The following is a 15,795-nucleotide window of genomic DNA, read 5'->3' on the forward strand; positions in this document are numbered from 1 at the left end:
CCAGGAGAGGCTTAAGAAGCCAAGGCTTATTCCCGTGAAGGAAGGACCATTGCTGACGCCAAAGGGACACCAGCGCCTGACAGATGGCAATGCAGAGATCATCGGAGGGAATAGAGGTACTCATGGGCTGAGGTAGGAGGACTGCAGTCTTGGCACCCACATCAGCAACCTCATTTCCATGCAGACTGACATGTTCCACCAAGAGTGAGCAAACGACAGTTTTCCTGGGTGTACTGCACTACGGGATGAGCAGTGGACAGAGTACAGAGACTTTGGAAGACGATGAGTAAGTATGAGTAGAGGACACAATTGGCAGGCTGTGTTGCTGGATGTACTACCTGGCGTGATACAAGGTGAAAAGCTCAGCCGTAAATATTGAAGAGTGAGCCAGAAGCCAATATCAAAAGACACGGGTGCTAATGATGAATGCATACCTGACACCACAGTCAGTCCGAGAGCCATCAGTGTATACAAAGGTAATGACGCTAAGTTCCATGCGAAGGTCGTGAAACTGGAGGCGACAGACCGAGGCTGGAGTAGTGTCGTTAGTAAGCGAATGAAGGCCAAGGTTAACACGGACTGCTTTACGAAGCCAAAGTCGTGAAGGGTTCACACCTACGGGGAAAGTTGCAGGTAGCATGAAGTTAAGCTGCCGTAGCAAGTGGTGAAAGCGGACGCCAGGAGGGAACAGGGAAGAGACCCATAATGACGATCTAAGGAATCATCAAAGAATGAGGCATAGGAAGGGTGGCCACGCATGGCAGACGAACAGCATGCATATCTGCTGAGGAAAAAGTCACAGTGGTAGGACAGTGGTAGTTCAGCAGCTTCAGCATACAGACTCTCAACTGACCTGGTGTAAGAGGCATCCGTGGCCAAACGGATGCCACAAAAGTGGATAGTGTTGAAACGGCATAAAAGGGATGGGCATGGAGATGCATAAACAAAGCACTCATAGTCAAGTTTCAAACGGACAAGGGACCGGTACAAATGGAGGAGGGTGGTTTGATCGGCACCCCCGAGAAGTACCATTGAGGACACTGAAGACATTGAAGGACTGTGTACAGTGGACTGCCAGGAAAGAGACATGGGAGGACCAAGAGAGTATCCTATCGAGCATGAGACCTAGGAATTTCGTAGTGTCAACAAACGCAAGGGCAACAGGGCCAAGACAGAGGTAGTGAGGGAGACCATTTGCACTGCCAGAAATTCATACAGACAGTTTTGTCAATGGAAAGTAAAAAGCCACTGGCGATGCTCCAGGAGTGAAGACAGTCAAGACAGTGCTGAAGATGCTGCTCAGTGAGACAGGTGCTTGGAGAATTGCAGCACATGGCAAAATCATTGACAAAAAGGGAGTCGGAGATGGCCAGCAGGAGACAGGCCATAATAAGGTTAGTAGCGATAGCAAAGAGAATAACACGCAGTATGGAACCCTGAGACGCACCATTTTCCTGAATAAAGGTGTCCGACAAAGCAGAACTCACACGCACCTTGAAAACTCGGTCTTGTTAAAATGCTCCAAGAGAACAGGGTAAGTGCCCACGGAAGCTCCATGTGTAAAGAGTATGGAGGATACCAGTTCTCTAGCAGGAGTCATAGGCCTTCTCCAAATCGAGAAACAATGCCACAGTCTGGGATTTCCGCAGAAAACCATTCATGACATGGATGGACAAAGTAATGAGATGGTCAACTGCAGAATGTCACGCTCTAAATCCACACTGTGCATTCGTAAGTAAATGGCGAGATTCGAGCCACCACACCAGCCGGGCATCAATCATGTGTTCTATCACCTTGCAAATGCAGCTGGTTAGAGAGATGGGGTGGTAGCTGGAAGGAAGGGTTTTGTCCTTACCGGGCTCAGGGATGGGTATGACTGTGGCTTCACGCCAGCATCCAGGAAATGTGCCCTCTGCCCAGATGCAGTTGTGTGTGTTAAGCATAAAGCGCTTGCCTGCAAGAGAGAAGTGCTGCAACATCTGAATGTGGATAGCATCTGGTCCAGGGGCGGACCGGGATGAACTGAGAGCATGACCTAGCTCCCTCATTAGTGAGGGCGGCATTGTAGCACTCATGATTTGGAGAAGAGAAGGGTATTTTCTGAGCCTCCTCCACTCACTTCCTATGGATAAAGGTGGGAAGAGCTCGAAACTTGCACAAAATGGTGGCCCAAGGCGTTGCAGATAGCAACAGGATACACGATGACATCAGCACCTAATGTCGGGTCGGAAATGGGGGAATGGACCTTGGTTCCAGAGAGCCGTCGGAAGTTGGCGCACACAACAGAGGAAGGCGTGGAACTGGTAAAAGATCTAGTGAACAAAATCCAACTAGCTCTTTTGCTATCCTGAAGAACTCGCCGACACTTTGCACACAACTGTTTATAATGAATGCAGTTTTCCAGCATAGGGTGTTGGTTAAAAATGCAGAGAGCACATCTCCATGCGCGAATTGCGTCGCAGCACGCTTCAGTCCACCAAGGGATTGGGGCACAGTGTGGTAAAGAGAAAGTGCGAGGAATTGCACATTCTGCAGCAGTAAGTATAATGTTTGTGAGGTAGTCCCGCTGGTCGTCACAATTGAGGAAAATCTTGTTCTGGAAAGGTCGCCAAGGAGGAGTAAAGCTGCCAGTCAGCCTTAGTAAGCTGTCATTTGGGCATGCATGTGGATGGAGTAGGAGTCAGCAGACGGAGAGCACAGGGGAAGTGGTTGCTAGAGTAGGAGTCAGAAAGAGCAAACCACTCAAGCTGATGGACAAGCTGGGCAGTGCACAAGGATAGGTCAAAATGGGAATAGGTGTGCGAGGAGTCAGAAAGGAAAGTTGGTGCACCAGGGTTAAGGCAGAAGAGGTTGAGTTGGTTAAGAATGTCAGCCAAGAGAGAGCACCTCTCTGTCAGGCCCTGGGAAAACCCCAAAGGGGATGATGTGCATTAAAGTTACTGAGTAGCAAAAAAATGGCGGAGGTAGCTAACCAATAAGCTTAAAAAAGTCAGTCCTGGTGACATCAAAGGACAGAGGTACATAAATCGTACAGAGGGAGAAAGTCAGGTGGGGAAGGAAGAGGTGAATGGCAACAGCTTGAAGACGGGTAGTCAGGGAGATGGGTTGACTACGAAGGTCATTCCGTATAAGCAGCATGACGCACCCATGAGATGGGATACCGAACCCAGGGGAAGATCACAACAAATCGGTAAGTAATGTGGAAGCTCAAAGCGGTCTTTATGGTGCTATTTCGTTTCCTGAAGGCAAAGTACAAGGGGGTTAATGTGAAGCTAGAAGCAGCCGTAAATCCTCTTTGTGGGACCAAAGGTCGCAAACATTCCATTGGAGGACAGACATAAGGAATAAGAGATGTAGGGGTGTCAACTCAGTGTCCGCCGAGGGACAGCCGGTGGAAAGTCACTACTACAGGGCACAGAAGCAGGAGGATCCTGCTCCATGGGGTCCACACAAGCATCGACATGCTTGTGCGTTCGGTCAGTGGAGTCCAACGCCGAAAAAACAGTTGGTGGCGCGCAACGGCGAGACAGAGGCCAGCTGGGCTAAGCGACCACGTGGCAACACCGTCAAGCAGGATCTTTAAGTTGGTGAAGAGGAAGACCATTTGTCTTCAGCAGACTTCTTCAAGCCCTTCTGCTTGGAGGAAGACTTGGGTGTTGGTTGGCTGGAGGGACAGAGGAAGTCTTCCCAGGAGTACTCCTTCTGGCCTTTCCTGCCTACCAGTTGTGTAGTGGGTAGCTTTGCCTCATGAGGCGAGAGTATGACAGTTTACTGCACAGCAAGACGGGGGTACAGTGATGCTACCTTGATACTGGGCAACTTCACAATCTCAGAGCCAAATTTGAGGTTGCGTGTCTATGTAGCCATGTCCTTCGTGGAGCAAGGGGTAACAAGAACCGAACTATAAGTGCCAGACAGGAGAACACAGGGTTTGCAGCTAGCTAGTAACTTGCGAGCTACTGGGTAAGGCACTTTTTCCTTTACCCGGATCTCTCTAACAGCCCGCTCGTCGAGATACACGGGACAATCCCGGGAGGAGTTACAGCTGATACATCGGGGAGAAGGAGGCAGACATTCGCCCTCATGTGCATCCTTGCCACAGGTTACACATTTGGCCGGGTGTCGATACGATGTTCTAGTGTGATTGTATCGATGACACTAGTAACGGTGCATCAGATTTGGAATGTATGGCTGGACTGTGATGATTTCATAGCCTGCTTTAATCTTGGACAGCAATACCACCCTATCAAATGTGAGGAAGAGAGTGCGGGTGGGCACCAAGGAAGAATCAACCTTTTTCGTAACATGATGAACAGCAATCACGGCCTGATCAGAGAGGTGAGATTGTATTTCAGCCTCAGTCAGACTGTTAAGCAGCACAGTGTAAACTAAACCATGGGAAGAATTCAAACTTCTATGTGCCTCGACACTAACAGGGTAGCTGTGGAGAAGCAAGACAGCAAGAAGTAGTTGTGACTGAGTATCAGAAGCTGTCTCCAAAAGCAAAGTGCCAATTCATAAATGAGAGAAGGGTTTCACAGGGCCTGCAATGGCATCAACACCTTTCTGAAAAATAAATGGACCGACCGTGGTGAAGGACTGACCATCTTCAGTAGGTGATACAACAAGGAACTGCGGTGCAGCGGGAAGAGTCTTTAGATCAGTAGCCTCATTACGTTTTCGTTTCATCGACATCAATGGAGAGGATGAGTGACACATCACGAGGAAATCCTCCATGGTTGCCAGCATCTCTGATAGCACAATCCTTCCAACTGGGGGCCCCCTACACAAGGGGGGTGCACCCGCCTTAGGTGTTTGTTCACGCCTCAGGTCACATCTCCCGAACACCTGATGGAGGGGCCAATGGGCAACCTGGGAAGGTTACAGCTCACGCAATCACCCCTTCCTGGGCCTGGCCTGTACCAAGGGGTACGTACAAACCCTACCTGTTGACCTGGGGCTGGGAATTTATCATTACCCAGTCACCTTTTATGCGTCAGACGTATGGGCCAGCCTTCAGGAGTGCACAGGGGGGAAGAAGGAAGAAGAAAGAAGAGGCTCCTCAAATGCCGAAGCAGAGGAACGAGAGGAGAAGGGAAACAAAGAAAGGAAAAAAAAGAAGCCAAAAAGAAAGTTGAGATTGTTTGCAGGTCAGCAACAGAATTCCCAATAATACCCCAGAAATGTTACCCAAGGGAGGGGAAAAAGAATAGCAAGAGGATAAGAGAATAGACACGCAGCATGGTAGGGAAAAAGTGCTGCAAAGGCTGGGGCCCCATGGTAGCCAAGCACGAACTGCCAACGAGTGGCGAGCCCTCTGAGGAGGGGGGGGGGGGGGGGGGGGGGGGGGACACTGAGAAGGATCAGGTGAAGTGGGCTTGAGAACAGATGATGAGGTTATGGAGGGAAGAGCAAACTTTGTCCTTGCCATGCATCCAAAATATGAACACGTCATCAATGAACCTGAATCAGACTAGGGGTTTTGAATGTTGACTGGACAGTTTGGATAGCTCTTAAGTAAGTTAGCATAATATGGTGCCATGGGAGTTCACATGGCAGTACCATGGATTTGTTTATAAATTAGACCTTCAAAAGTGAAATAATTGTTGGTCAGGATGTGGCTGTCTATGGAGATTAGGAACGAAGTGGTTGTACCAAGTGGGAAAGGTAGGGATGGATGTTGATGAACAAAGACATCACATCCACAGTGACTAACAAGTGTCTGGTGATAACAGGACAGGAACTTTGGCACCTGAGTGAAGGAAGTGAGCAGTGATTCTGATGTACAATGAGAATAGTTTGGAAGTGTCTGTCAAGAAAGACAAAGGTTCGTTCTGTGGGAACACTGTAACCAGCTATGGACACCCATCAATGGAAGCACGGAGGGTGGTTGTGGTGGAGGTGGTGGTGGAGGTGGTGGTGGTGGTGGTGGTGGTGGTGGTGGTGGTGGTGGTGGTGGTGGGGGGTGGGGGGGGGAGGGAGGGGCAGAATTTGCCAACCCCCTAGCTCAGAGGAAGGAAAAAAGTACTGTATTCAGTTGTTTTGTTTCCAGAACATGACTTAAAAGTTGGTATATGTAGGTAGTTAACAGATACAAAACTGGAACTTTTTTATGTCCACTTACAAGTCACCATTTGTCTTCAAAAATATTAAAAATACTCCATACCCCCCTCCCCTCCCGTCTAGCTCATCCACCCCCACCAAAGGTTTGCAGAGACTGCAGAGTAGGTAAAAGGTAGAAGTAGTAGATCTCTACCTCTCAGATGGCCCTATAAATATGTTTGTTCAAGTGCATCAACCACCAACAGTATCTCCACTTTGATGGCTGTCAACCATTCCATATTAAAATTCTCTTTCTAACAGCCTCTCTAAACAACAATGCTACATCTGCAGTGGAAAACAGGAGTTGTCAAACAAATGTCGCCATTCTTACCAGAGCCATTATTGTCTGACAGTACCCCATCCAGCAATGGAAACTCCACGCAGGTATATCAACAATGTATGAAAAGACAGACTGCTAATGATCATAAAGAAGGCATGTCAAGTTGCAGACAGGCACAATTAAAAGATACTTACATAAAGCTTTTGACGACAGCCTACACCAGTAAAAAGAGACACGCACCATTCACAAACACAAGCTAGCGTATCACACGCACACACGACCACCAGCTCCAGCATATCCACCCAAGACGCTGGAGTTGGCAGTCGTGTGCACATGAGGTGTGGTTGCTTGTGTGTGTGAATCTTACGTGCTGATGAAGGCTTTGGCCGAAAGCCTTATGTAAGCTCTTTTGATTGTGCTTGTCTGCAACTTGATGTGTCTTCTTTATGGTTAGCAGCAATCTGTCTTTTCATGTGTTAATATCCTATCCAGCTTACCCATAAACTGAACTACTGCACCATCTCTTCCTCTGATACCAGTAAACCTGTTAATCAGTTGCCGACCAGTGCTACTCTGATCACCCAGTATTACTTTGGCGTTGAACAGCTCAAACATATCCTTCGCCAGAGCTTCGACGAACTCTCATTGTGCCCCGAGATGAGGAATATCCTATCCCCGACATCCACCCAACCTACAGAATATCCTTGTCCATTTCTATTCCAAAACTACTCCCAATCCAGCAACCCATGGGTCATTCTCTTGTGGACAATCTTGATGCAAGATCTATTCCAAATACTCACCTGCCACCTCCTATTGCAGTCCAGTCACAGTCATTACCTACCCAATAAATGGGAGGAATGAGTGAAAAAGCAGTCATGTTATAGGTCAGATAATCTGAAAATGTTATATACTAGCTATTCTGCAATTTCTGTGTGGCATTCTATACAGGCATAACAGATAACCCAGTGTCTACTAGCAGGAATGGTCTGTACAAACTGTGGCAAACCACGAACTTGCCCATCCAGGTGCCGAACATGCTCTGCACAACAATAAAAGTGACTGACATTTGCTTCATTATGCACATCATTTGGATACTTACTTCCAGCACAAGTTTCTCTGAATCACACAGGTGAGAATTTTCTCTACAGCACATCCTGCGAACTCGCAATCCCTCATTCCTAAACCTCCACTAACCTGTTACCCATTGCTGCACCTTAGCTTTTCCCTTTTGACAATCTCTGCACCACTCCTTCCTCATCCACACCATGTACTGCTTTCTCCTACCCCCCCCCCCCCCCCCATCACCCAATGTGGAAATCAATTTCTCTCTCTCTCTCTCTCTCTCTCTCTCTCTCTCTCTCTTTCTCTCTCTCTCTCTCTACCTCTCCCCACCTTCTCTCTTTCTTTCTTTTCCTTTCTCTCCCCACACCTGTCTCCCCCTCTCCAACACACTGCCGCCGCCCCCCCCCCCCCCCCGGTCTCCCTCTCCCTGAATATGTTTCTTATATTCACACTGTGTCACTCGTCTTTCCCCATTATGCTTTGTACTATCCTGTAACGACCTCCTCCATTCATGTGTCCTTTCCTACTGCCTACCCATATCCATCAGACCAGGCAACTATTCTCTGTCCCCTTTCATCTTGTGCAGACACTGGGTCTCTTGTCTTTCCCCTTCTGCCCTGCACTATCCCACAACTGCTTCCTTGTCTTGTATGTCCTTCCCTACCACCTTCCTACATCCATGAGCCTAGGCAACTGTTCCTTAACAACAGTATGCCACTGCAGGGATAGAGTGTGTGTGTGTGTGTGTGTGTGTGTGTGTGTGTGTGTGTGTGTGTGTGTGTGTGTGTGTTTTCTGCCAGAAAAAGAGCTAGGATTTGAAAAACTAGTTATATGATGATATGTTACATGTGTTGTGTGTATGCACCAGTAGTCGTTCTGTTGAGGATATGTGTGCTTTAAAATTACTGAAGGTTCACTGTTAGCAATTATTGACCACTGCATTAAATTCTGAGAAATAATTCCTACACTAGAGCTATTGATGTAATATGCCGTATTCTTATAAAAGTTGGCAATGTAGACTACTATTTGTGGGTTAGGCATGCGCATAAAAACTACCCACTTGAAATGTTTGATAGTGCCAAACTTGGAATAGGGTCTGTTGCCCAGCCATCACTAATTGACACATTGTTTAATCTGCAGAGGAGTTTAGTATAAAAACTCACACTAAACTGAACTTTCAAAGAAAATAAAACTTTGTTTGTGACCTAGCGAGAAGTTATTTGTTATTTACTGTCATGATGTGTTACAGCAGGGTCAACTCCTCCCATCATTTTGTGCCCCCATCCCCCCCCCCCCCCCCCACATGAGGACATGCAAAAGAATGCAAAAGAATACAAAAGCCGGCCCTTTAACACAATCGCTTTTATAGCACTAGCTGCTAGAAAAACGCACATACATGGACAAAGCTGTCCTAATGTTCTCAAAAATAATATTAAGTCAGCACCATATTTGAGAAACTAGAGACTATTTTTCAGTGTGTTTTTTTATGATGGTTATCAGAGAATATCAGAAACATTTTTTCCAATATGCATAGCACAGCTCTGATAAACTCTGTACCATCACTCTCATTAGGTGCTACAACTCACTACAGTGTTAATCAAAAGGAGGAGAATTCTGACTGAAGATAGCAATGCACAGAATGATGATATTATTTTAAATGGTAATTGCAAATAACTTATTTCTTAGCCCAAACATTAAAGCAATTATTACACATTTTTCAAGTCTTAATTCCAAGTCATAAACATATGTATAAGATCATATTAGAGCATACTCAAATGCAAGCAGGCACAAAGAACACACATTACTTGTACATCCATACTCCTGGAGTTCATTGTGCGTGACACGGTAACTTCCTTGATCTGCATCAGAGTGAGCTAACTAGTGCCACATTCCTGTTCCATGTGCTTGTTGCCTCTCCCTGCAAGCTATTGACCATCTTTCACTTTATCATTTCCTTCTTTTCCTTCCCTCACTCAGTCCACTTGCCTACACCAGTTGAGCTGCACTGCTGGTACAACGTAAATGGCTGCGACAATATAACTGTGCAGATGTTTGTGTGTGTTAGTGTACTTTAATAATCTGCTTTGGTATTGTCTGTAAGCCCGATAATCTTTTCCAGTCTTTATGTGCCTATTGACCACTTGATGGCTCAACTGTATAGGGCATTGTTGCCTTTGCTCTTTACATTGTTTTCCATCAAGGACATTCCATTACCATAAGAGCATAACAATACTTTAACAAAGCAGCACATTATGAGTTAGGACAGTAATAAGTAAGAACAGACCGTAGTATAACCTTTCAAAACAACTGCTCGCCTTTCAGTAACATACAGCATATAACGATGTCTGGAAGCTTAAGTTATTTAGGATGGAACTTACCAGTAAATCACTTTTATCTGCATTCATATACTGACGCATGTAGTCCAGAATAGTGAGCCAAAGTGCACTAAATGTCGGCAACGACTGCAGTGGTGTTAAGTGATGTAAGAAAACCTGCACACAGAAATATTTATTAGATCTAAAAAAATACAATTTACAAAAAGTATATATTCACACAATTATATATTGAATAGTGTCATGACTTCTAATGGATGGTCATTGCTTCTTTTTTTAAAGAAATTAATATCATATATAAATAAGCTCACAGGATGATCAATACGAGGTAACATTCGCTTTTATTTCAAAATTACTATGTAACAGTGATCATTACAAAAACTGACTTTTAATTTCACACTCAGCACATTATTGAAACTTTCAACAAGCTAGTCTCAAACCTTTGAAAGAACTGTTGCTGCACGCATCCGTGTTTCTTCAAGGCCTCCTGGATCATCAGGGCTGATAGGTTCCAGAAGTTTAGTCAGTAATGGAAATAAAACTTTATTGAAGCAACCTTCCCATTCCTGAGCTGTCAGTGTTTGGAGATCATGAACAAGTAATGCTCTCTGCAAATACGTGATGGCACTCATTCGGACCTGCAATGAATTGCATTGCGATTAAATAGTGCATGCCTTATATACAGTTTCTCTGAGCATCACAGGTTTGAGCTCCTGGATTGCACTTAGTCATATAATGAAATATTTCTTTGCTTAGTCAAATAATGGAACCACAGCTAACCTGTCGGCGAGAGTCACAGCACAACCTGGCTATTCCCTGAAGCAGTGGACACCAGGCCTGTCCCCATAATGAAGTAATATCAGTGTCACCATTTTCCTCTGCCCACCACTGGAATATGTGGGCAGTTCGAGTATGGAGTGTGTGCATCAAATCCAACAGCTGAAATATAAATACTGTTTTTAAGAATATGACTTGTGCCTGAACAACAGTACAAGAAAAGAACCATGAAATCACTGAGTAGACAGATTTTTTTGGAGACCTCTTCTTGATTAAATGTAGCATCACATTCACTAATCTCTCCAACACATTACTTTCCCTAAATATTTACTACTACCCCTCTCTCCCTCTCCCTTTTTTTAGGAAGTAAGCATGACATTAGCCAAGAGCACTAAGGCTACAAGAATCTGCTGTGACCACACGAATGCTTTCAATCGTGTAAAACATGCCTTGCTGATTTGCAAACTTGATAAGTTTAACATTAGGGTCAGTAGGGTAAAGTTGTGTTAGTCTAAGTTGTACTCCAATAATATCTTATCCCACGTGTACAAAATGCAACATCAAGTGATTTAAAATTGAACTAAATAGTTATGAGAGTAAGCAAATACAAGTAAGCGGACCACTGACTGTTGTGATGGTACATGTTTTCTATCATGTCTGAAAAACAACTATAATGATGCAGCATTTTCAGGGCTATATTTAAATTCTGTCAGTGTCATAAAAGCAAATATTGTGGAAATCCTGGATAACGCATACCCCAAATAAGTTTGAATGGACACAGCATTAAATGGTTTAAAGGCAGCAGCCTTGTGGCCACACAATAGAGATGCATGAAGATGAATAGAGATGTATCATATAGTTAAGGCTAACCAGCCATTGACCTCCTCTTGCTGTGCTGGATGCACACGCATTGCCCGAACTCTTGTGGGACTGGGTAAGATTGTCTGCCGCGAGTAATGAGTGTAATGGGCAGGCGCACTACAAATGTAATGTGTAGACATAAAGTAGGGAATGTGGGTATCACAAGGAGTGTGCAAGGTATAAGTTCCTGCAGTCGCACTATCCTCTGTGCTTTCGGTGGCTCAGATGGACAGAGTGTCCACAATGTAAGCAGAAGATCCCAGGTTCGAGTCCTGATCAGGGCATACATTTTCAACTGTACCCGTTAATGTGTATCGACGCCTGTCAACAGCATAGGGTCTTGATTTAATCATCATTTCATACAATAGAAATGTCATCAAAGACTGTACATATTGTTGATGAATCAGACCAAGAATCTGCTGATGGACTGGAGCAACAACACAAAAAAAATCTGGAAAGCCACCTAATATTGCAACACCATTCAATAAACAGTCTGGACCTTCTACAATGTCTCCAGAATGTGGATCCAAAAACAATATTGCAACTGTTGCCGAAATTAAGTCAACAAATAATGTCTTGCTAGAACACTTTACCTCCTGTCTTGTGTATAAAACAATTAAAGAGAAGTAAGACACAGTCTAAACCAACATTTAAATCAACATCATGTCCTTACAGAAAGAGAATTGAATTCACAGAAAAGGAAAATTAAAAAAAAAGACATGTATATGAAAACTTTCCCCAAGACTAAAAAATTAAAGGACAGTGTGAATTGGTTATGTGAAGTGTGTAAGGAATATCGTGAAGAAGATCTTATTCACTCTATGAAATGTAAAGTTTGGGTACATGACCTATGTGCTGGCATGGAAAGTAAAATTAAGAAATATTTCTGTGACATCTGCGTTCATACCAACTGATTTTAACGTGCCAGTTTAAGCACTTTGTTAAGAATTTATATTTTGTACCTGATGTGCAATTTCATTACAAGAAACTATGGAAGAAGTAAAGGCAGCACCAGGGGAAAATACACACACACACACACACACACACACACAAAATGGTTTAACTTTTACTAGCTTTCAGAGCCAGTGGCTCTTCCTCCTGGCAGGAGAGTTGATAGGGAAGGAAGGGAAAAGACAGGAGAGGTTTAGAGAAAGGGGTACAGTTCAGAAAAGACAGGAGAGGTTTAGAGAAAGGGGTACAGTTCAGAAAAGACAGGAGAGGTTTAGAGAAAGGGGTACAGTTCAGAAAAGTCACCCAGAACCCTGTGTCGGGGGAAACTTACCAGGCTGTATGAGAAAGAAAGACATTTTTGGGGGCTGTTCTGGGCAAGATTTGAAAACCTGACAGCTTAAAGATGGAAGACATGGTAATACACAAGACAGATTACTACTAAAACATAGTGCATGACTTAATAAGAATGGAAAGCTAAATGTGCTTTATGTAACTGAGGTGAGAGGGGGGACAGCAAAAAATATACAGGTTAGAAAATGAAAGATGTAGAAAACCAAAATCAAGTGAAGAAACAAGTAGTTACTGTGAAGAAATGCTGAAACGGATGAAATTAAGAAAAGCTATTCTAGGTGTGAGGGGCAAAATCTCAGACAGAAGGGGTCTCATTTCAGGGCATGGTTTTAGGAAGTCATCGGTCATTAATACATTCTGGAGCACGATAATGCTGGGTGACAAGTGGTGTGCTTCAAAGCTGAGGGGTAAGGTGTACCAGGATTGGATGTGATGGCTTGAGAAATCTGAAGGCTGAAGTGAGAGTGGTGGTGTATTGCTTGAAGAGTCTGCATCTGAGCAAATACATTTGCCTCGAATACCAAGGCTGTATTGGAGGGAACGTTTGACATGGAAAGGATGGCAACTGTCAAAATGTAAGTACTGCTGTTTGTTAGTAGATTTAATGTGGACAGTAGTGCGTAGCTGACCTTCGGTGAGGATGAGATTAACATAATGGAAAATGGCATGGGATTCGACATATGACCATGTGAAATTTAATTGGGAGAAGGTATTCAGAGATTTCAGGAATTTTAACAGATCAGCCTCACCATGAGTCCATAAGGCAAAGATGTCATCAATGTATCTAAGCCAAAGCCCCAGCCAAGCAACTCATGACAAGGTTGACAAAGGAAAGAGCCATCCTGGTTTCCATAGCTGTACTCCTAATCTGTTTGTACATCTGCCCTCAGAGGTAAAGTAATTGGTGGTAAGTATAAAGTTGATTAAGATGAGCAAGAATGATGTCATAGGTTTGGGAACAGGTGGGCGTGACTGAGGAAATGCTCAGCAGCAGACAGACCATGTATGGAAGGGGGGAGGGGGGGGGGGGTATAGAAGGAGATGGCATCAGTGGTGACAAGCAAGATGTGTGATGGGAGTGGGACAGGAACAGATTTCAGACAATTTAGGAAATGGTTGGCATCTTTAATAGAGGAGGGAAGTCTTTGTACTGTGGGTTGCAGGTGTCAGTCAACTAAGCCAGATATAAATTTGGTGGGTGCTTTTTGAAGCCAGAAACTATAGGACGGCCAGGACGATTTGGTCTGTCAATCTTAGGAAGAAGGTAAAAGATGGGGTGCATGGTTTGGGTGGGGTAAGAAATTCTATGGATTGAGGTGTAAGTCCTTGTGGGGGGCATGATTATTTTAGGAGGAACTGCAGGTCAGTTTGAATCACAGGAATGGGATCTTGTTGGCAGATGCTGTATGTAGAGAGGGAAGACATCGCACAGAGTATCGCGAGTAGTCAGTTGACGCTTGGTGTACTGCAAAAACACATGTTGTTGACATTCCGAAGCCTGGGTCTGGCGGCGAGCAGGACTGGAGTGTGGAAGCAGTCACTGGTCGACAAAGTCTCTCTTTAAGAATTGTGTCTATCTCAAATCCTGAGGAGAGTGCAGGACTTTACCCTGGCATGCATGTTAACAGCTAGCTCCTGGGCTAACTTCGAATAGTGAGCCATTTTGTGCTGGAACTTTTGGATGCGATTGCACTGTGTAGACACTTTGATTTTTGCTAGTCATTCCTTAAACCACTTGGATGTGGGTCCGGGTTACTTGATATTGCAAGTCCATGCAATTGCGCTGTGCCCTGGTTCTGTTACATTTATCTTGAATTAAAAGTGTGGGCAATATTCAGTGACCCCTTTATTATTATTATTATTATTATTATTATTATTGTTATTATTATTATTATTATTATTATTATGTTAAGTGGTCAATTTGACAAATCACAGTTTATTCTCTGCATAAAACTTCAGCTGCTAATTTAAATTGTAACTGCCAACTTCCTTTTGTAGCATACTATAATAGTAACAACTTCGCGCCATCATACAGTGCTTTGGTATTTAAGGTTGTGTGCCAATTGTCTAGTCAGTATCACCTCAAACTAGTTGTGGTTTAGAAATTTATCAAGTGAAATTTCATGTCAATGAAGATTGCTTAAAGAACTAATGCTTTAATAGCAACTGTGGTTGTCACACTATAACGTTTAACATCTCTTCCTGCATTTGACACTACCCAATGCTTGGCTGCTGGTTTTAGTATTTTAATGAACTGTGTATTAATACTGGGTTTGTGTGTTCTAGAACCCGTTACTGGTGTGCACAAGCCCTCCTGCCCATTGTTGCCATTTGAGCTCTTGAGCACAGAATTCAGACGTGCAGCTGATGTGAATGTCAAATGTCAAGAATGTGATAATTGCTGTGTAGATGTTTCAGGTTACCATATCATCATATTGCCGAATGTTTTCCATAACATTTAATTCAAGTATTTATGAGATCTTTCTATTTGAGTATTTTTTTAAACCTAATAACTTTTACAAATTGTTATTTTTCATATTCACAAGGCCTGATAACTGACTACTGAGCTCAGATCTGTAATTAGGTGAAAATTATATTTGTGTAAAGTAATTTTTTATGAGTTTAAAGTTTGGGCTATAAGGCTGTTTTTCTTTTAAATTTTTTTGAATTATTCTCTTGCTTTTAAACAATTGAACGATTGGTGTAGATCATCACAATCTGCAAATACTAATTAATAATTGTGTTGTTACCAGTGCTCTGTTTTAATAAACAATGTGAAAATAAATTTTTGTATCCTCAAATGGGTTCAGCATTCCACTCCAGCAGCCCATGTGCCCTGCTTACCACTCCCAGTATCTACCACTGTCAGAAAGCTGGTGTAGACCTTCACTACCATACTTCTGTTGGTCAAGTACCACAGAGAGAGAGCCTATGTCTGCTGGGAGGATAATGATGGAGTCAACAGCTTTTAGGGAACGTAGAGCCTGGAGTTCTGCAGAGAGAAGGTTAGGGTCCTGTTGTTGGGACCTGAGGAAAGGTTGTGCACCAATGCTGGATGTGAGGAATTCTTGGAAGGCT

At 43.9% G+C, this 15,795-nt stretch overlaps 1 protein-coding gene across 2 annotated transcripts in view; it reads right to left on the reverse strand.

The window, feature by feature from the left end:
* The window catches only part of LOC126334838 (Golgi-specific brefeldin A-resistance guanine nucleotide exchange factor 1), a 290,716-nt gene that overhangs the window by 85,286 nt on the left and 189,635 nt on the right, over positions 1-15,795 (reverse strand). For both annotated transcript variants that reach the window (XM_049997502.1, XM_049997501.1), the window contains exons 27-29: positions 10,558-10,716; positions 10,218-10,415; positions 9,823-9,936 (exon numbers count right to left, since the gene is read on the reverse strand). In XM_049997502.1, the coding sequence (XP_049853459.1) occupies positions 9,823-9,936; positions 10,218-10,415; positions 10,558-10,716 (471 nt within the window). The remainder of the gene's footprint in view (positions 1-9,822; positions 9,937-10,217; positions 10,416-10,557; positions 10,717-15,795) is intronic.

Source organism: Schistocerca gregaria, chromosome 2, assembly GCF_023897955.1.
Source record: "Schistocerca gregaria isolate iqSchGreg1 chromosome 2, iqSchGreg1.2, whole genome shotgun sequence".
Lineage (NCBI taxonomy): Eukaryota > Metazoa > Arthropoda > Insecta > Orthoptera > Acrididae > Schistocerca > Schistocerca gregaria.